This window comes from Scyliorhinus canicula, chromosome 7 (genome assembly GCF_902713615.1).
Source record: "Scyliorhinus canicula chromosome 7, sScyCan1.1, whole genome shotgun sequence".
NCBI lineage: Eukaryota > Metazoa > Chordata > Chondrichthyes > Carcharhiniformes > Scyliorhinidae > Scyliorhinus > Scyliorhinus canicula.
Window position 1 is genome coordinate 30,272,139 of NC_052152.1, and position 21,436 is coordinate 30,293,574.

The 21,436-nt window shown below is 46.5% G+C and overlaps 1 protein-coding gene across 5 annotated transcripts in view; it reads right to left on the bottom strand.

Moving 5' to 3' along the window:
• Nucleotides 1–21,436, bottom strand: part of eva1c (eva-1 homolog C (C. elegans)) — a 154,055-nt gene that overhangs the window by 81,757 nt on the left and 50,862 nt on the right. For all 5 annotated transcript variants that reach the window (XM_038801673.1, XM_038801670.1, XM_038801672.1 and 2 more), the window contains exons 3-4: nucleotides 3,100–3,305; nucleotides 360–483 (exon numbers count right to left, since the gene is read on the bottom strand). In XM_038801673.1, coding sequence (XP_038657601.1) covers nucleotides 360–483; nucleotides 3,100–3,305 — 330 coding nt within the window. The remainder of the gene's footprint in view (nucleotides 1–359; nucleotides 484–3,099; nucleotides 3,306–21,436) is intronic.

A 21,436-nucleotide genomic window follows, 5' to 3' on the forward strand; every position in this document is an offset into this window, starting at 1 on the left:
GTGCCAAATTGCTGACCAACGTTCCTTTTCAGTGGGAAGTCCCTCAGGGACTTTCCTGTCGTCCTCGACTGGAAGACGATAGAATGGAATTAGATAAACAAATGAAAATAGATACCACTGCGTTGGCTCACAGGTTAGTAATAATACTTACATCCAAAATAGGAAATTAGTTTAAGGGATGAAATTAATAGATTATTCCAAATTAGCTATGAGTAAGACAAGTTTTAGTTATCACTATCACATAAGCCAATGAAATACATTGACCTAATTGTACAATTTCCCTTTATCGCTCTATGTAATGTGAACTGAAAGGTTGAACTCGAAAATGTGCATTCATTGAGTACGGGTGTGTAACTTACTAGGTTTGCATTTGTAGGACACAAGGAGGTATTTGCTGGTGCCTGGACAAGGGTCAAGTCCAAAAACACGTCTATTGACTGGGAGCTGGCAGGATTGCTGATCCTGGCATTCATCCAGTATTTTCTGGCAGAATGAAAGAAAGAAGACATGGTTCAGGAATAAAGGGAATTATCTGCAAGCACAGACCCATGAATTACCTTTAAATTGAAAGTATGATCTAAACAGCTTTCACAATATAAAAGAGCGTTAAGAACTTTAAAAATACAGATATTTTAAACAAAAAGCAATGGTCTCAAAAGCTTAGCATGTTAAAGAAAAAGTTACACATTATGCTAGAGGTTCTATTTTGGCAAAATAGATTAAGATGATTAAACGTCACTTTGATTGAGGCCAGCTTTTCTGAAAAATATGTTAAAATTCTCGGGTTTTGCAACCCATATCATTCAAAAGATTTGGATACAAAAAAACCTGCTCACATCAAGAACAGATGTATTTGTAATACTGCAACGTTTCTGTAATATCGATATTTGGTCCAAGCAAATTGTGATGCTTTGGACTATTTCGAACCTTACAAAAATGGACAGCAGCCATTATTTTATATTTTTTTAGTTGTACTTCAATTTTTAGTCTTTCTATTAAAACAAATTCTGCCTCATGGCTAGGTCCCGATTTGCTTAGCCACTCCTCCTTTCTTCACTCACCCCAAATCCCCATTTCCTCCAAAAATATGAAGCATCTGAGTCCATAGAGTGTCTCTGTTTGCACTTTATCCAGTGGATAATCTATTTTAATGCATCTGAAACCTTTAAATCCATGCTTCACTCCTCCACACTGCAGGTGTGATTCAGGAAGGCTTCCCAAAATTTGGCACCATTGTTAAAAATTGAAGAACATAGAACATAGAACATAGAACAGTACAGCACAGAACAGGCCTTTCGGCCCTCGATGTTGTGCCGAGCCATGATCACCCTACTCAAACCCACGTATCCACCCTATACCCGTAACCCAACAACCCCCCACCCCTTAACCTTACTTTTTAGAACACTACGGGCAATTTAGCATGGCCAATCCACCTAACCCGCACATCTTTGGACTGTGGGAGGAAACCGGAGCACCCGGAGGAAACGCACGCACACACGGGGAGGATGGGCAGACTCCACACAGACAGTGACCCAGCCGGGAACCGAACCTGGGACCCTGGAGCTGTGAAGCATTTATGCTAACCACCATGCTACCGTGCTGCCCAAAGAAGATTTGAAAGTGGATGCTTCTGGCAACATCCAAGCAGCAGTATGTGGAATTCCCAACCCACCCCGTAGCTGCTGCATTCAAAATATTCAGAAATGGAAATGGAGGTGGAATTTGCATCTTTGCACTCAGTGGCCATTTGTTTTCAATTTCCCGATTCTGTGCGGCCTCGAACCAGGGCTGCAAACTCTGCCCCTTTATGTCTGTGCCCATGTATGTACACATGCATGCACAGGAGAACAAGAGAAACAGAGACTCTGATTTTGTTGTGCACATGAGTTTTTGAGTGCCCAAGTCCATTCCATCCTGGCTTACACCCAACGATATATGGTAAAGTATCTGCAACAACCACAAGGTCCGAGCCCTGAATCTGCAAGGAGACATACACCTCTCTGGTCTGTGCTTATCACACCTCAACATATCGACTATATCACCTATCAACCTCCTTAACTTCAGGAAAAATAGTCCTTAAGTTAAATTTTCACAACGGTAATCCATCATCCCTGGCAACATCCCAGTATCACTGGTCAGTTGCTTTGAAGATAAACTGGATATTACTTTAGTTGTCTGTCAATTGCAGAAAAGCAATTTTATAACACTGCAAGTTTATAGCAAGCCATACAAGATATATAACTTTTGGCTATTATAACTTATTTGCCATCCCTGCTTTTTTCGGTTATGTTGGCCAATTGGATTAGTAAAATGTCTCAGGCAATTTAAAAAATGTAACGATTAATTCAGTTTTTAAGGTTATTATATTTCAGACAAGTACTGTGGGCAAAAGTGACTGGGCACTGGTAATATCATGCCAAAAAGGTGACACAGCCCAAAACTGGAAACAAAAGAGTTAGTGCATGGGCCAAACAGTGCAAACCCCATTACAAACATTTAATTTGTAGGGTAAAATAAAAGTTTTGTTAAAAAATTAATAAAGCTTTATAACTCCCGTGCAAAATTGATAGCTTGCGAGCCCTGATTTCAGTTGACGCTCTCTGGTTGGGATTTTTCAGTCCCACCCACCCGGCAAACTGAAAATCCCACTCAAGAGGCGGGATTTTCCATGCAACCCACCACATGTTTCACAGCAGCAGAGGCAGCCCGCCTTTGGCTGGTGGTGGGATCTTCCAGTGTCGATGTCAAAGAGGTTTCCCCATTGAATGTACCCCTCGCTGCCGGGAAACCCGCAGTGCGATCGGAAGATCCCGCCGATGTGAACAGCCAGAATATTCCAGCCGAGGTCAGCAGACCTTTCAACGGTCCAAAGACTTTTCTGTCCCGCTCACACTGATTCCTGCAAAGAGCGGGATCGAACATTTATCCGACTGATTCGAATACATTTACCAGATGCTGAAGCTACATTATCCAAGAAGATTGTAATCTTAAAAGATGACCATTATTAACATAACATTAGGCTACAGTTGTTTCTTTTACTGTTATTTTTATGTTCCATTGCTAGGACAATAACAAACACATAATAAAGTCTTGCTGTACTTGTAAAGTGGTCGGCGCTGTGCAGTTTAGATTTTCTTCCACTGAATTTCTGGGATGTAAACCAGGGCACAAAAGAGAACTTGGCACCTTGCGTCCATAAAATGCTGACTGTATACTTATCGTTGTATGTCGAGGGCAATACAGGTTTAGGTGGCCACCATCACAAGCTTGCTCCGTATGGCGACGCAAAACTTTGGATAAGTAATCTATAGCAACAGAAAAGAACAGTGTTAAGGTTTTGAAAAAAAAGTCGCGGGGCAAGAAACTTTTAACTTTTTGACCTATTGGGAGGAGATGGGGTGGGGGGATACACAGGAAACCCAGATGTCAAGGTTAACTTGCACGCTGTGGGGTATTAAATTCACAGCGTGGGTGTAACATTACTGACAGGTTTCCCACCCAGAGGTCAGCCTGGTGGACAGGCTTGGTTTCCAGTGGGGCCAGGAAAACTGCAGGAGAGGCTGCAGGGCTAACTAAGTCTGAGCTCAACTGGTGGGGTGGGGTGCATCCCAGAGGGAGGGATCAATCCCAGATTGAGGGCTTCCACCTCAGTTGTGGGATGGGTGGGAGTTGGAGGTGCCTCAAGGGTATCAGACGTTGGAGGGCTCAGGTGTGGATTTGGGAGGGTGGGGGTGAACACTAATGGTGGCACTTACTTTCTGGATCCAACTGTCCTCGCCTCCCTGTAGCTTTCCCAATGCTTAGGCAACTCAGGCCATCCAGGGTTAGAAATAAGGTGCGCAGCATTACAAGTGGTAGGCTTCCGGCCAGCCGGTTAGGTGGTCACCTCCCATCATGCCTCTCTTCGAACCAGAAGTGGGGGAACTGGAGTTGGGTTGTGGGCTGGGATTCAGATCTCTAACATTTGTAACCTCCCACATAGCCCACACCATTCTTTGAGGTTCTAACTGCCCCCTTTCCACAGGAAACTCAGAAGCAACATATGTTAACTAAATAATATCACAGAGCATTGACGTAATTCAACCATTATAATACTAATAAATAGACCATTTACTAGCAAAACAATTATAACAGCTTACATTTGGTAATATACTCAATTGGATCATATTACCAAGCCTTTGTTTAGCAATAATTTAACCGACAGACGAATAGTGAGAACGATAGTAGGGCAGTCAGATAGCAGGTACTCTATTTACAGTATGCCTTTTCATCCATTTCATTAATTTACCCATTCATCAACATTATCGTGGCAAAATCAAGTCTTATATTTAGCCCCAAGGCTAAGAGCCAAATACTCTTTGGTTACAGTAAATCTTTGGCAATCACTGACAGAAAAATTACTTTAATTAGTGTTAAGGCATGAGAATAAATAGTAAATCATGCTCCCATGTTCAACCTCCCAAGCAAGTTGCAAATGCTTTGCAGTAAAGAGATGCAGAGAAAAGCCTACTACCGTATAAGGCAGGATTTGCAATGCTACACACCAACTCCCACCCTCCCTATTTGCCTGGATCCATTCTCTTTTCCAAAATTATTTGTAAACTTTCAAAAAGAAAATGGTCGGGTAGCTTCGTTCCCCGACGGTGATTTCATAATTGGCGATCCGACGGAGAATCCCTTTTCACGCCGAAATCGGGGGTGGCGATTGTTGACGCAGATTTTTTATACTCCCCCCCCCCCCTCTAAAACGGCATCATCATGGCGGGTGCATGTCACCTGAAGGCCGTTCCCCGATGCTCCGCCCCCGTTGGGCCGAGTTCCCCACGGTGTGCTTCACTTGTGGTCTCAGCCGTGGGGGAACCTGGCGTGGCAGCTGCGGACTGTGTCCAGCTCCGCCACAGTCGGGCTGGAGCTGTGCTGTTGCTAGACGGGGGAGCTTCTGCAAGGGCTGGGGGGCTAGTGGGGGCTGGCCAGGGGGTGGCCAGTGGGTCACTATCTGGCAGATTGAGTCCGTGCATGGCTGCCGTCATGTTTTAAGGCGCGACCGCTGCAGGTCGTCACCGTGCCCATGCGTGGCCACGGACACGGCCATTTTCCGGCCGTTCATTTCATGGAGGCCGGGTGTTTTACGTGGCGCGGGTGCTAGCCCCTCACCGGTCGCAGCATCGGTGAGAGGCCATGCCGATTTTTCCCACGTAAAATGCCACAGATCCTCCGCACTTAGCCTCAGAATCGGAGAATCTAGCCCATTATTTCTGAGAATAAAGAATGAGGTGAGGCAGCGTCAATGCAATGACACAACTTTAAAGCAGATGCAGGAGCAGGGAGTGCGGTACTAAAGTAGTGAAGTGCTTCGGCAGACTTAGCATGGTAGCACAGTGGTTAGCACTGTTTCTAAACAACGCTAGGGTCACATGTTTGATTCCCGCCTTGGGTCACTCTGTATGGAGTCTGCACGTTCTCGCCGTGTCTGCGCGGATTTCCTCCGGGCACTCCAGTTTCCTCCCACAAGTCCCGAAATTGAACATTCTGAATTCTCCCTCGGTGCACCCGAATAGGCGCCGGAATGTAGGGATTTTCACAATAACCTCATTGCAATGTTACTGTAAGCCTACTTGTGACAGTGATACAGATTATTATTATTATTATGGGGTAAATTTCAACCTGCCAGTGTGGTAGGGGGTTTGTGCCTGAAGGAGGTTTAAAACATCAACAAGTACAGGAGCGCTGGGTTGCCAGCAGGATCCCATCAGCTTTCATGTTTAATTCGAGCTGGTTTGTGGGAAATCCCCATGGGATAGGTGAGTCTGCTACTAACGTATTCTCACTGCCAATTAATGCAGCTTTAACAAACAAATAACAAAGAAAAGTACAGCACAGGAACAGGCCCTTCGGCCTCCAAGCCTGCACCGACCATGCTGCCCGTCTAAACTAAAATCTTCTACACTTCCAGGGTCCGTATCCCCCTATTCCCATCCTATTCATGTATTTGTCAAGATGCCCCTTAAACGTCACTATCGTCCCTGCTTCCACCACCTCCTCCGGCAGCGAGTTCCAGGCACCCACTACCCTCTGTGTAAAAAACTTGCCTCGTACATCTCCTCTAAACCTTGTCCCTCGCACCTTAAACCTATGTCCCCTAGTGATTGACCCCTCTACACTGGGGAAAAGTCTCTGACTATCCACTCTGTCTATGCCCCTCATAATTTTGTAGACCTCTATCAGGTTGCCCCACAACCGCCTTTGTTCCAGTGAGAACAAACCAAGTTTCTTCAACCTCTCCTCATAGCTAATGCCCTCCATACCAGGCAACATCCTGATAAATTTCTTCTGTACCCTCTCTAAAGCCTCCACATCCTTCTGGTAGTGTCTCGACCAGAATTGAACACTATACTCGAAGTGTGGCCTAAGGTTGTATCCAGCTGCAAGATGACTTGCCAATTTGTATACTCAATGCCCCGGCCAATGAAGGCAAGCATGCAGTATGCCTTCTCGACTACCTTCTCCACCTGTGTTGCCCCTTTCATTGACCTGTGGACCTGCACACCTCGATATCTCTGACTGCCAATACTCTTGTGGGTTCTACCATTCACTGTATATTCCCTACCTGTATTAGACCTTCCAAAATGCATTACCTCACATTTGTCCGGATTAAACTCCATCTGCCATCTCTCAGCCCAAGTCTCCAAACGACCTAAATCCTGCTGTATCCTCTGACAGTCCAGTGGCTTTAACTGCCAATCATGAGTTTCCTGGGCTCACTGGAATTTGCCAGGGTGAATAAGGCGAGAGGACATCAGAACTGATGGGGTTAACCATTTGGCAGGTTGGAAAAAGTCTGTTCATACAGGGGTTGGAATTTTCTGGCCATTCTCACTGGAGGGATCTTCCGGTCCTGCTGACGCTGAACCCCCACCATGGGATTCCCGGCAGCAAGGCTGCATAAAATGGAAACAGTGTCGACAGCAGCAGAATCCGAAGATCTTGCCGCCGGCCATTGGCCGTCCATATATGCCACAATGAAACACACCGCAGGGGTGCACGGAAAATCCCACCCAGAGTTGTTGTCTTGGTGAAGAAAGACATTTGCTCGCAGGGCTTGTTCTTTTTCATCTACGTGGCTTCAGTAAAGCTAGAGACAGGCTGTTCATTCCCCTGTTCAGATGATGTCAGCTGACCTCCTCCAGGCTTTGGAGTCTGGGACACTGCAAACGTTTGCCCCACCTGTATCTGCTCAGGGGCAGACTTTGGACATCAGGACCGGGAGCAGAATGTGGACCTCTGACTGGGTGGGGGTGGGGGGAGGGTGCACTGATGCCCAAGGATTTTGAGTGGAACCCCTTTTCCACGTGCCCTGTCTCCATCTTCCCACTCATCGTCACACATCAGTGGGGCACTTAATGGCCAAGACGAGGCTCAATTGGCAGACTCAGTATGCAGGCCATTGGTGAGGATCAGTATGTACCCAGCTGCCTGTATTGTCTGATGCTCCATGCAACTGGCCACTCTTCCAATGGAAATAGACAGCAGCACAAAGGTTTGAGAATGACTCCCACCTCTCTCCCAGGGAGCACTTTGCCTCCGGAAAGGCTGACAGAAGCGCAGAAGCTTCAACATCCCAGCCAAAATGTTGGCGCTGGTTGCGCTGGAGCACGCCCATCCCACTGCTGGGTTGGCTGGGGCCAGAGGGTATCTGGAGGGTGGCCTGGAGAGACCAGACATACGACCTGTGGCACTAAGTTCACAGCAGGCAGTCAGCAGCATGCGCAGCTGCTTGGCTGTCTTGCAGGCTGCGGCAATGGTGGTCCGTGCCCGGCCACCCAGACCCATCTCCTTGCTGCCACCCGCTACTGCCCCTGGCCGGTGCCCGCCACCCCCTCCCCCGCTCCACCCCCCGCCAGTGGCACAACTGTCAGCACACTATAGTGATGTTGGACACTTTTCCTACCGCCTCTCTCTCCCTCAGCAACCACGGGCCCAGGTCCCAACGTTGAATACCACAAGTGAACCTTGCCGTCAGTAATTCCCCCGACGGAAGTGGAGCATCGTGGGAGGCCCGGAGAATGCCGAGGCAGGCCCATTAATGATATGCCAATGGCCTTTACTGTACAGTTTGCATGCCCACGCTGGTGTGCAGCATGGAATGCATTCACACCGCTGTCGAAACATCGGAGCATGGCATTCCGTTGGGCGCCTGGTGCCGGCCTCAATATTTGGGCGACGCACGATTCTCTAGCCCATCGTGTTTTGCGATTATGGCGTCGCTGGGCGGAGAATCCCGTTCCCGTCTCAAACACCTGTTCCTGCTCACTGGTGATGGGCTTCTTATTTACAAAGTATATTCAAATTCTCCTGCAGCTCATCCTGTTTGGCTTTGTATTGTCTTAAAATTTAGCCTCTGTGCTTGTGATTTCTACCTCCAAATCATTTATCCAGAAATTGAACAAAAAAAATCCCAAAACAAACTCTTGTGTGATTCCATTGGTAACATTCCCCCAGATTCATGAGAATTCCTGAGCCAACCCTCTCTGGATTCTATAATTTAATTAATCTTGTATCCACGATAAAATATTTCCACTGATATCTGATTTCTTTATTCTCAGTATCAGCTATTCCTGAGGAAGCAGATCAAAGGCTATAATGAAATCCAAGTCCATGACATCCAGTGTCATATTCGTAACAAGTTCCTTTGTCTCACCCTCAAAGAAATCCAATAAGTTGTATTGGCAAGAAATTTCATACTGCTGCCTTGCATAGTTTTATTTCTATCCAGATACTCCTGGATCTTACTATTGCAACACATTTCCACAATTTCACTGATACTAGACATAAACCTCACTGATCTGCAGTTTTCTGGCTTAAGTTTGCTATCTTTTCTAAGATACCCAACTGCAACATCTGCCTTGCCTTGTCCAGTCTCCAGGCACTCCCATTTATGTGCCCTTTGGAAAATGTGTCAGGGTTCCTGCAATTTCCTCATTTGGTTCTACAAGCTTTATTGAATGTATCTTATCTGGTGGCACAGTAGCACAGTAGTTAGCACTGTTGCTTCACTGCTCCAGGATCCCAGGTTCAATTCCTGGCTTGGATCACTGTCTGTGCGGAGTCTGCATGTTCTCCCCATGTCTGCGTGGGTTTCCTCCGGTTTCCTCCCAAAGTCCAAAGATGTGCAGGTTAGGTGGATTGGCCATGCTAAATTGCCCCTTAGTGTCCAAAAAGGTTAGGTGGGGTTTTTGGGTTGCTGGGATAGGGTGGGGGTGTGGGCTTAAGTAGGGTGCTCTTTCCAAGGGCCGGTGCAGACTCAATGGGCCGAATGGCCTCCTTCTGCTCTGTAAATTCTATGATTCTATGATCCGAACCCTGAGATTTCTCTACATCTGCACAGATGTTTGTCGACCATGCCAGTGGTAATGTGCTAGAGTTACAATTTCCGCCTACAACATTTTCTAGCTCCCTTTTTGGATCAATACGCATATTTACTACTTTTGCAGCATTCGTGGCACCAATTGGCACGTGCTCACCAAATCCCACTTTTAGTGATGCTACCCCCTTCCATTATTTCTCCCCTGTCACTATTTCGCGTGAGACAACAAATCAACTTTTTTTTACTCCAAATAAACCTTCCCTCTTACCATATTTGTCCTGTTTTTCCAGGATTTATGCACTTCTTCCATCAAAGCGACAGCACGTGAACAGCAAAACTCCTCGTTTGAATTCGCCCTCATAATATTTCAGTAAATTTTGGCCAACGTTGAAAAGTAGAAACTAATTTAAAATTTGCAAACTCGGCCATTGGCTACCTTTGCCGCTCAATAATTCAATCATTTTGCTCGACACAGTTACTGAAGATTTGAAACTTAAACTGCAAAATTCCAAGTGGCGAAAAAAAACAGTAACTAACAGAACACAGTATGATTAATCAAACAGTGGTTACAATAGTTAAAATAACAATTGTTAAGGTCTTGTGGAATCTTGTCTGGAAAGGACCCGATGACTGTTTAGAAACTTCTCTTCAAGACCAAAAACATATCCCAATCGTGCAAGTTAACAGATACATATTAGCTCAAATTAGAATACACACATCACATACAAGGAATCCATGGCATTTCACTTCAGATAATAGTCTCCAGGTTGTTTCCACGCCAGCCTCCTGTAAATAAGACATGTTCCACTGCTTTCCTATGCTGGTTCTTTCATGATTATTTATCTTCAAATAAGAATAATACACTGCCAAAACTGGAACACTGTGAAAATCTAACATTTACAGATCCACAAAGACAAATTCGCCAAGGCTGACGAACAATCATGAATGCTGCACAGGTTCAAACAAACTGCTCTGAACTACCTGGAATCGCGAGAAGTATATTCTTGTTGAAGCGTAAATCTCAGCATGATATTACAATGGATCATGATCAAAGAAAGCTACGAAAGATGAGATTAGATAAAAGTATCTACAGGCTTTGATACCTGATATGTCTTCATAGAATGTTAGAGCACATTGGATTGAATTTGTTTATTGTCACGTGTACCGAGGTACAGTGAAAAGTATTTTTCTGCGAGCAGCTCAACAGATCATTAAGTACATGGGAAGAAAAGGGAATAAAAGAAAATACGTAATAGGGCAACACAAGGTACACAATGTAACTACATAAGCACCGGCATCGGATGAAGCATACAGGGTGTAGTGTTAATGAGGTCAGTCGATAAGAGGGTTATTTAGGGGGCAGCACGGTGGCCTAGTGGTTAGCACAACCGCCTCACGGCGCTGAGGTCCCAGGTTCGATCCCGGCTCTGGGTCACTGTCCGTGTGGAGTTTGCACATTCTCCCCGTGTCTGCGTGGGTTTCGCCCCCACAACCCAAAAATGTGCAGAGTAGGTTGATTGGCCACGCTAAATTGCCCCTTAATTGGAAAAAATAATTGGGTAATCTAAATTTATAAAAAAAAAAAAAAAAGAGGGTTATTTAGGAGTCTGGTAACAACGGGGAAGAAGCTGTTTTTTGAGTCTGTTCGTGCGTGTTCTCAGACTTATGTATCTCTTGCCCGATGGAAGAAGTTGGAAGAGTAAGTAAGCTGGATGGGAGGGATCCTTGATTATGCTGCCCGCTTTCCCCAGGCAGTGGGAGGTGTAGATGGAGTCAATGGATGGGAGGCAGGTTTGTGAGATGGACTGGGCGGTATTCACGACTCTCTGAAGTTTCTTGCGGTCCTGGGCCGAGCAGTTGCCATACCAGAATGTGATGCAGCCAGATGGGATGCTTTCTATGGTGCATCTGTAAATGCCGAATTTCCTGAGTTTCCTGAGGAAGTATAGGCACTGTTGTGCTTTCTTGGTGGTAGCATTGACGTGGGTGGACCAGGACAGATTTTTGAGATGTGCACCCCTAGAAATTTGAAACTGCTAACCATCTCCACCTCTGCCCCATTGATGCTGACAGGGGTGTGTACAGTACTTTGCTTCATGAAGTCAATGACCAGCTCTTTAGTTTTGTTGGCATTGAGGGAGAGATTGTTGTCGCTGCACCACTCCACTAGGTTCCCTATCTCCTTCCTGTATTCTGACTCGTCATTATTCGAGATCCGGCCCACTATGGTCGTATCATCAGCAAACTTGTAGATGGAGTTGGAACCAAATTTTGCCATGCAGTCGTGTGTGTACAGGGAGTAGAGTAGGGGGCTAAGTATGCAACCTTGCGGGGCACCGGTATTGAGTACTATTGTGAAGGAGGTGTTGTTGTTCATTCTTACTGATTGTGGTCTGTTGGTCAGAAAATCGAGGATCCAGTTGCAGAGTGAGGAGCCAACACCTAGGTTTTGGAGCTTTGATATGAGCTTCGCTGGGATTATGGCGTTGAAGGCGGAGCTGTAGTCAATAAATAGGAGTCTGATGTAGGAGACGTTGTTGTTGAGATGCTCTAGGGATGAGTGTAGGGCCAGGGAAATGGCATCTGCTGTTGACCGGTTGCGACGGTATGCAGATTGCAGTGGATCAAGGCATTCTGGGAGTATGGAGATAATGTGCTTCATGATCAGCCTCCCGAAGCACTTCATTACGACTGAAGTCAGGGCCACCCGACGGTAGTCATTGAGGCACGTGGCCTGGTTCTTCTTTGGTACCGGTATGATGGTGGTCTTCTTGAAGCAGGTGGGGACCTCGGAGTGGAGCCGGGACAGGTTAAAGATGTCTAAAAACACCTCTGCCAGCTGGTCCGCGCAGGCTCTGAGTGCACGACCAGGGATTCCGTTCGGGCCCTTTGCCTTCCGAGGTTTCACTTTCAGGAAGGCCGATCTGACTTCGGAAGCTGTGATGGTGGGTATGGGTGAGTTATGGGCTGCTGGGGCACTTGACAGCGGATTGTTGGTTACCGGCTCGAACCGAGTGTAGAATGCATTAAGTTCATCGGGGAGGGGTGCGCTGCTGCCGGAGATGCTGCTCGGCTTCGCTTTGTAGCCCGTTATGTTGTTTAGTCCTTGCCACAATCGCCGAGAGTCTGTCTGTGACTCTAGCTTGGTTTGATATTCTCTCTTGGCATCTCGGATAGCTTTGCGGAGGTCGTACCTCGATTTCTTGTATGGGTCAGGATCGTCTGACTTGAACGCCTCAGATCTGTCCTTCAGTAGGGATTCAATCTCGCGATTGAGCCATGGTTTCCGGTTGGGAAACGTACATACTGCTTTCTTTGGCACGCAGTCATCTACACATTTGCTGATGAAGTCTGTGACGGTGGTGGCATACTCATTTAACTTGGCCGCTGAGTTCTTAAATATGGACCAGTCCACTGTCTCTAAGCAGTCACGCAAGAGCTCTTTGGTTTCCTAGGACCAGCACTGCACGACCTTCTTAGCTGGATTCTCCCGCTTGAGTTTCTGCTTGAATGCCGGGAGAAGGAGCACCATTTGGCCCGCCGTGTCCATACAAGCTCTGTGCAAGAGCAACTAGGCTAGCACCACTCGCCATGGCCCTGCAAATATTTTCTCCTCAGCTAATTATACAATTTCCTTACACACACACACAGGCACTTTTTTTGTCATTTGGGAACATCATCTCCCTCTGTACTCTGTTCAAACGACTCATGAAATGATATGAAAATTCTTTTTGAAAATTCTTTATTGTCACAAGTAGACATACACTAACACTGCAATGAAGTTATTGTGAAGAGCCCCTAGTCGCCACATTCCGGCACCTGCTCGGGTATACGGAGGGATAATTCAGAATGTCCCAATTACCCAATAGCAGGGGCTGGATTCCCCGCCCCACCACGTCACTTTTCATCCTCGATCGGCCGGCGGGATTCTCCGTTACGCCGGCCGGACAATGGGGTTTCCAATTGTGGGGCAGCCCCACGCCGTCGGGAAACCCTCGGGCGCCGGCGGAGAATCCCGCCCCATGGGCGCGATTCACCGCACCCCATGCCGGGTGGGAGAATAGCGTGAGGGTCAGGCGAATCACGCCACGCCGCCCTGGCTCCCCCCGCGATTCTCCCACCCTCCCCCCAAAATGGCGTGTAGCGTTTTGCGACAGGCCGCTCGGAGAATCGCCGCTCGTCATTTCTCACGGCGACCGGTGATTCTCCGGCCCGGATGGGCCGAGCGGCCTGCCGAACCCGACCGGTTCACACCGCCGCCAACCACACCTGGTCGCTGCCGGCGTGAACAGCGCGCGACCGGTGTGTGTGGGGCCTGTGGGGGGCAGAGGGAGGATCAAGCACCACGGGCGTGCTCATGAGATGTCTGGCCCGCGATCGGTGCCCACCGATCGTCGGGCCGGCGTCTCTAAAAGACGCACTCTTTTCCCAACGCCGCCCCGCAAGATCAAGCTGCCATGTCTTGTGGGGCAGCGGAGGGGAAGACGGCAACCGCGCATGCACGGGTTGGCGCCGGCCAACCTGTGCATGCGCGGCTGACGTCACTTAGGCGCCGCCGGCCGTGTCATTCCCGGCGCGCCGCTTTGACGCAAGCGTCAAGGCCGGGCGCTCGGAATTCACGCACCGCTGCTCCTAGCCCCCTGAGGGGGGGGGAGAATAGGGGGCGAAGAGCGGCCTCCGACGCCGGAATGAAACACTCCGGGTTTCACTCCGGCGTCGGCTGTTTGTCTCCCTTTGGGAGAATTGCGCCCCATGTCTTTCGGGACTTGTGGGAGGAAACTGGAGCACCCGGAGGAAACCCACGCAGACATAGGGAGAACGTGCAGACTCTGCCCAGACAGTGACCCAAGGCAGGAATCAAACCTGGGACCCTGGCTCTATGAAGCCACAGTGCTAACTACTATGCTACCGTGCTACCAATCATGACACTGAACATCTATATCAAATTGCCTCTCTTCTGTGAGAAGCACAATCCAAGCTTCTCCAATCTAGCCATTTGACCCCTTATCCCTGGCAACTTTCTCACACATCTATTCTGCACCCGCTCTAATACACTCACATCCTTCCTAAAATGTGGTGTTTGGAAATGGACACAGTACTTCAGTTGAGGCTGAACCGGTGTTTTGTAAAGCTTCACCGCAGCTTCCTTGTTTTTGGACTCCATGGCTTAGATTTATAAAGCACAGGATTCCTTATTGCCCGTTATCCACTTTCTCAAAAAGCCCTGCCACCATCACCAATCTGCGGGTGCCTCCACTCTTCTCCCCAGCTCAGTTGGTTCGACTCAAGCTTGCATCCAACCCCCAGCACTGAGGAACGGGCCTTGGCAGTCACTTTCTCCAGAGGCCAGGCGGGGTCAAGCCAGGAATTTTCTTGACTCCCCTCGCTGCCATGAGGATGAAAATCCAGGCCTAAGGATGTGGAAGCCTATTCTGTATAGTACTTCCCTCAGCATTTTGAAGACTTTGAAGCTGAATAAAAACAGAAGTACAGTGATTTCTAAGGTCAAAAGATCTTTTTAAAAATCTAGTTAAATCAAGCAGACTCAGATTCCAATGACTGAGTGATCATGGGTCGATGGTCCTTTAAATAGCATTCCCTTAGATTTCAAAGAATAAACAACAAAGAAAAGTACAGCACTAAAACAGGCTCGTCGGCCTTCCAAACCTGCGCTGACCATGCTGCCTATTTAACCTAAAACTGTTTACACTTCCAGGATCCGTATCCCTCTATTCTCATCCGATTCATGTATTTGTCAAGACGCCCTTTAAACGTCACTACCTGCTTCCACCACCTCCTCTGGCAACGAGTTCCAGGCACCCACTATCCTCTGTATAAAACATTTCCCTCGCACATCTCCTCTAAACGTTGCCCTCGCACCTTAAACCTATATCCCCTAATAATTGACTCTTCCACTCTCGGAAAAAGCTTGAGACAATCCACTCTGTCCATACCCCTCATCATTTTGTAGACTTCTATCAACCTAGGTCATTCCAATAAAAACAAACCTCGTTTAAACAACCTCCCCCTGGTAGCTAGTGCCCCCATACTAGGCAACATCCTGGTACACCTCTTGTGTATGCTGTCCAAAACCTCCACATCCTTCTGGTAGTGTAGCGACCAGAATTGAACACTATACTCCAAGTGTGGCCTCACAAGTTTCTATACAACTGGTGGTACTCCGTGAATCCAACAGTGACCACTCCTTCTGTTTATTTTTCCAGTGAACATGGCACTGGATTCTATGGACACCATACGACCCTGATTTAAATACTTGATAGAGATTGATGCATGCTTCATGTAGGCAGCTGTCTCTTCTGAAGGTCCTTGTCAAAATGCCAGCATTGTTAGATTGTGCCCAGCAGAGACAGTTAAAATCAGCACCAAGTCTTTCTTCAAGCTGAAAATATGCCAGGGGAACTTAGCAAACATCAACATGTCTATTGAGAGAAGTTAAATCCTTGTCATAAGCCTAAACATGTGAAGGGTAGGGAGTATATAAATGAAGCTGGATACACATTTTCAATGAACTAAACACGGGGCGTTGAAATGTGACACTCAGATTTTACATGAACACGTAAAGTAGTGAGCTACCAGAGAAAACGAAGACCCCGAGTTGTTCCTCAGAGTATTTTTCTGTAAACTATCCTTCGATTAGGTCAGTGGTTCCCAACCTTTTCCTTTATGCGGACAACAGATTGTCATCAAAAGGTTGTGTGGACCACAACATACACGTGCCGTTGTCAAACTTATATATCATCGGGTATTAAAGACGCAGCTATTTCTAATGGTTTATGATGCACACTGACAAATACATTGCGAATAATAATGTAACATCGATTATGATATATACAAGGTACACGTAATTGTATCCCCACCCCCCCCCCCCCCCCCCCCCCCCCCCGCCCGCCATGGACCGCCTGCACTACTCTCACAGACCAATAGTGGTCCACAGACTATAGGTTGGGAACAACTGGCTTAGATGTCCACAATATCCTTATAGTCCATTTTGATTAGACTTTCTCAGTTCAATCCATCCCACTGAAGGAAAGTAACATTAAAGAGTTGGATTTTCTTCATTGTATCATGTTACTCTGGTTATAATTTGAGATGCTACTTGGAACAGACTATGTAATAGTTTGCTTTAGGCCAGCCTTCGAAGAATGAACTGCACTAAATATGTCAGCTTAATTGCTGTAATGCACTGCAACCGATACTATCTATCCTCATTAATGTAGTTTCACAAATGCTCAAATGTAATGCCTCTACTTCAAAGCAACAGAGACAACAGATGCCTTCAGCCCTGATAGCAGATTAATAAGATTAAACTGTGATTACAAAGTAAAACCTAGTTAAATGCACACCTGTCCAAAGTATTGTGTTATTCTGACCCAAGCAATATCTCAAATTTTTTATAAATTTAGTGTATCCAATTAATTTTTTTCAATTATGGGGCAATTTAGTGTGGCCAATCCACCTAGCCTGCACATCTTTGGGTTGTGGGGGCGAAACCCACACAAACACGGGGAGAATGTGCAAACTCCACACAGACAGTGACCCAGAGCCGGCATCGAACCTGGGACCTCGGTGCCATGAGGCAGCAGGGCTAACCCACTGTGCCACCGTGCTGCCCGCTTCTATGGATTTTATGAACAATACTAAACAAGACTTTATGCCAAAGTGATGAAGATGATCATTTGTTGTTAACTTTCCCTGGAGTGGGAAGTCTAGGCCCACTGATACAGGACTTATAGTGACCCAACCAGCAGTCCGTAAAAAGGTCAGCTGCAGGCCGCTCAGGGAAAGACTGTTGGTATTTAAAAGAAAAATATTATTTGTGAGGCCAGGAGAAACAATCATGGTTCCCTCCCAGCTCCACAAAGGTCTGGTCAACTGCCAGCCTGTTTTGCGCCCTCCACCATCCAGACAACAGCAGCTGCATCCCTCCCAACCACCACCAACAGGCCTGACCTAAATTTCTTCCCAGACTGGTGAGCAAGAGTGGAGCACATATTCGACATCCAAATTTGATGATCAAAATCAAGTGAGGCTCGAACCGGAAAACGATTTGAGTCTCCCAATGTGGTTTTCAGCACGTTCCAAAGTGTCCTGCGCGCATCGCGACCATTTTGAAAGGTTAAAAGTGTCTATGTTCAGCGTGCAATTTGAGCAAATATCCAGTTAATATCAGACCAATGGAAAAGGATTATTTAGATAACATTTAAATGACGTGCAATTATAAGAATTAACAGTGTTAAGCGAACCTTGTTCAACTTTCTGTTCTTTGTCCCTTTAATTTAATTGTCGTTCTGCAACAGTCCCAACTCCCTGGTTTCTGAACTTTTTTGTGTTCTTCAAGGTAGTTGGCTTTTTGCAGCTACCTGGTCCCGTGCAGCTGCTTCTGGGGTCCAGTTTAAAATGAAACTCAAAAGTTCTTTCTAATCTAGAGTGGCCCCTGGTTGCTGAGCAACAGCCTAGTCATTCTTCTCTAGTTTGTTTGCACGTCATAAATAAACCTTTAATTACATTGCAGGCACAGTTTGAAATGAAACAAAAACCCATAGACATGCAGCCACCTTTGTTTAACATGAGCTGACTGCAATTTTAACCATTTCTTAAACAGAAACAATATGAAACTTACTCAAAGCTACACCTTGTTTCTAATTTCCACAAATAGAAATATAGATTACTTAAAACTAGCTCTGTTTCCTAAAACTGTGAAGTCTTGCCGAGCTTGCCAGGCACAGTCTGAGGTGGCATTGACAGTCCTGTTTTAACAATAAAATTTTATTTTAAGGACAAAGGGAGATTTTTAAAAAACATTTAAAATGTAATAAAAGCCGAGAAGAGTCATATTACACTCAATGAGGCTGCTTAACATAGTGGCTCCCAAACTATGGGTCATGACAGTGCGAACAATTGGAGTCAGGGTTCTGAAGCAGCAAGGGTGGCTGTGGAGTGGAGACTCAGATGTGACACTCCTGGGATTGGCTCCAAGTCCCTTTTAAGTCTGCATAATTATTTATGCCAGTGAGCATGGCCTAATGGAATAAGCTCTGAGGGAGGCCCATTTGCTGTCAATAGGCCTAGTCAGCTACTTCCTCTGCCTTGCTTTGCATCCCACTTCTGCTCAACAACTCTTTTCCATTCTGCGCAACAAGTTTCCCTGGCCAAAAATTGTCACGGTGAGGTCATACCGAGTGCGAAGCATTAGAATGGGATCACATGGGTAGCACGGTGGCGCAATGGTTAGTATTGCTGCCTCACGGCGTCGAGGTCCCAGGTTTGATCCCGGCTCTGGGTCACTGTCCGCGTGGAGTTGAAAATGAAAATCGCTTATTGTCACGAGTAGACTTCAATGAAGTTACTGTGAAAAGCCCCTAGTTGCCACATTCCGGCGCCTGTTCGGGGAGGCTGTTACGGGAGTTTGCACATTCTCGTCGTGATTGCGTGGGTTTCGCCCCCACAACCCAAAGATGTGCTGGCTAGGTGGACTGGCCACATTAAATTGCCCCTTAATTGGAAATAATGAATTGGGTACTCTAAATTTATTTTTTAAAAGAATGGGATCACAACAGGAAAATATTTGGGATTCACCGGCTCAACAGTAATTAGTGTACCATAAAAGACTCAGTCACACCTCACTCAACAAGATGCAACTTTTAAAAAAAAGAGATTTTACAGTGAGACTGACAGTATAAAAGGGCAGGTTTTCGTGAATTCTGAGAATTCTACTTATTTGCGTGCTGGAGGTACCTCAACAGCACATCCTCTGAGGAAGCACAGAATCACTGACAATTTCATGTTTTTTAAAAATAAATTTAGAGTACCCAATTCATTTTTTCCAATTAAGGGGCAATTTAGCGTGGCCAATCCACCTAGCCTGCACATCTTTGGGTAGTGGGGGCAAAACCCACACAAACACGGGGAGAATGTGCAAACTCCATACAGACGGTGACCCAGAGCTGGGATCGAACCTGGGACCTCGGCGTCGTGAGGCAGCAGTGCTAATCCACTGCGTCACCGTGCTGCCCGACAATTTCATGTTTAACTGCGCCTATGTGGACTCCAGGGTTTCTGTCAGTTCCAGAGCAGCAATGACAATGAAAGCTCACCATCAGTACTACCACAATATCTGGGCCATTGTTTTTCAACAAATACAGCTTATAAGAAAATGAACTCTGTTGCCTTAATGGTGAAAAGAATCGGAAGCAAACTGTGTCCAAAAGAGCAACTGAAACAGAAAATCTAGTCAATATATTACATATAAATTATAAATCAGTTTTCTTCATTAATTTCTTTTTTCCTAAGGCATTTAAGATTCAAGGCTCTGAGAAAATTGCAATATATACTGTTTAATCGAAAAGCTATTATTGGGCAATAAATCTCTGAAAGTTAGGGACTCTAACTATAACCACATTGTAAGTAAGTCCCAATTTCAGCCAAGAATTTCTAAAGCCAGTCAAAGCAATGAATAAAACTCTAATTAATGAAACGTTGTTTTGCTAGAAAGATCTTGAAGTATAATGCTCATGAAATGGTAAACTAGGTTTGACCACATATAATGAAGGCATATGGGCCGGGATTCTCCAAACATGGGGCTATGTCCCCACGCGCGCCGGAAAACGGGCGCGAATCACTTCAGGCTTTTTTCGAAAAGTCCAGAGTGATTCTCCGGAGTTCAGGGGTACAGCAAGGCCCCGGCATGCTCCCCGCAGCTGCTGCTGATACGGGGCCCTGTAAGTCTGGCTACGGGTCCGCGCATACGCGCGGCGGCCTACAGCGGGCCAGGTTGGAAGAAGATTGCTCCCCCCCCCCCGGAATGCGCGCGCCGGCTGATTGGTCGTCCCCCGATCGTGGGCCTGGCCATCGTGGAGGCCCCCCCCCCCCCCCGAAGTCTGATCCCCCCGCCCCCCCTACCAGGATGGCGCCCGCAGCCGTGACGCCGAGCTCCCGCAGGGTGAAACGATACAGGAACCACACCGGCGGGACTCAGCGGGAACCCAGCCGGTCAATTGCGGAGAATCGCCGTGGGGGCTTCTTTCAACGGCCCCCGACCGGTGCCGCATCGACCGTGTGCGCACGGCAGGTGGCGATTCTCCGGTCCTCATTCTCCGACCATTTTCTCCACCCCCGCGCCGAGCGTGATTTCGGCGTGGAGGCTCGGAATATCCTGGCCATGGAATTTACACTGCATTTTTGATACCAGTGTATCAATACAATTGTAACCAAAAATCACATGACCGTGCTCTGTTCATTCATACACAACACAGTAGCATAATTCATCTATCAGGTTACATTAGATTCCATAAGCCTCGTTCATACTCAGTGTTACTAATGCATATAAATCACTTTGGCATCAATGCTCTTCAAAATGCATACACTAAGTCTTGCGATAAAAATGTGCAATTTATCAGTCTTATTAGTCAAGAAAAATAATATGGACAGAGTACTATGCTGGAAAGCTCACAATTAAAACCAGCCTTGGCCAAATAAAGGATAAATAACATACGATGCACATATACATTAAATTCCTGTTATCTCAGGTTACTGCAAATAAATCTCTACTAGTCTTGATTATGTTCTTTGTAGTTTGCTCAAAAATGAAACGTTACAGAGATGTCAAGAAAAGGTACACATGCGTACTTGCCTCAGTAAATTGTTCCCAGGTCCTGCATGGATAGATGAGTGATTGTATTTTCAGTGTCAGTCCAAAGTTTTTTAAAAGTTAAAATTCTACTGAAGAACCAAACAAACATTTTCTCAATAGTCCACCATATACCATCATTACCACAAATGGTATTTTAGCTGTTTTATGAATGTGCCACTGAGAAAAAATGGGCCTGATGTTTTTTTTAAAATATGTTTATGTGCAAGTCAGCAACTGACTTGGAGCAAGGAAGGGATTTCTCGAGAACTGGATTCCGCAATAGTCGCTGGTTGATTTGTCGAGCTCCACAGCTAGCTTCGCCAAGACGGCTTCTGGTGATGAACTGCCTCCTGATTTTCATGAAGATGTGCTGCACATGAATAACCCATCAAAGCCACCACAGAAAGACAAGTTAAATAACT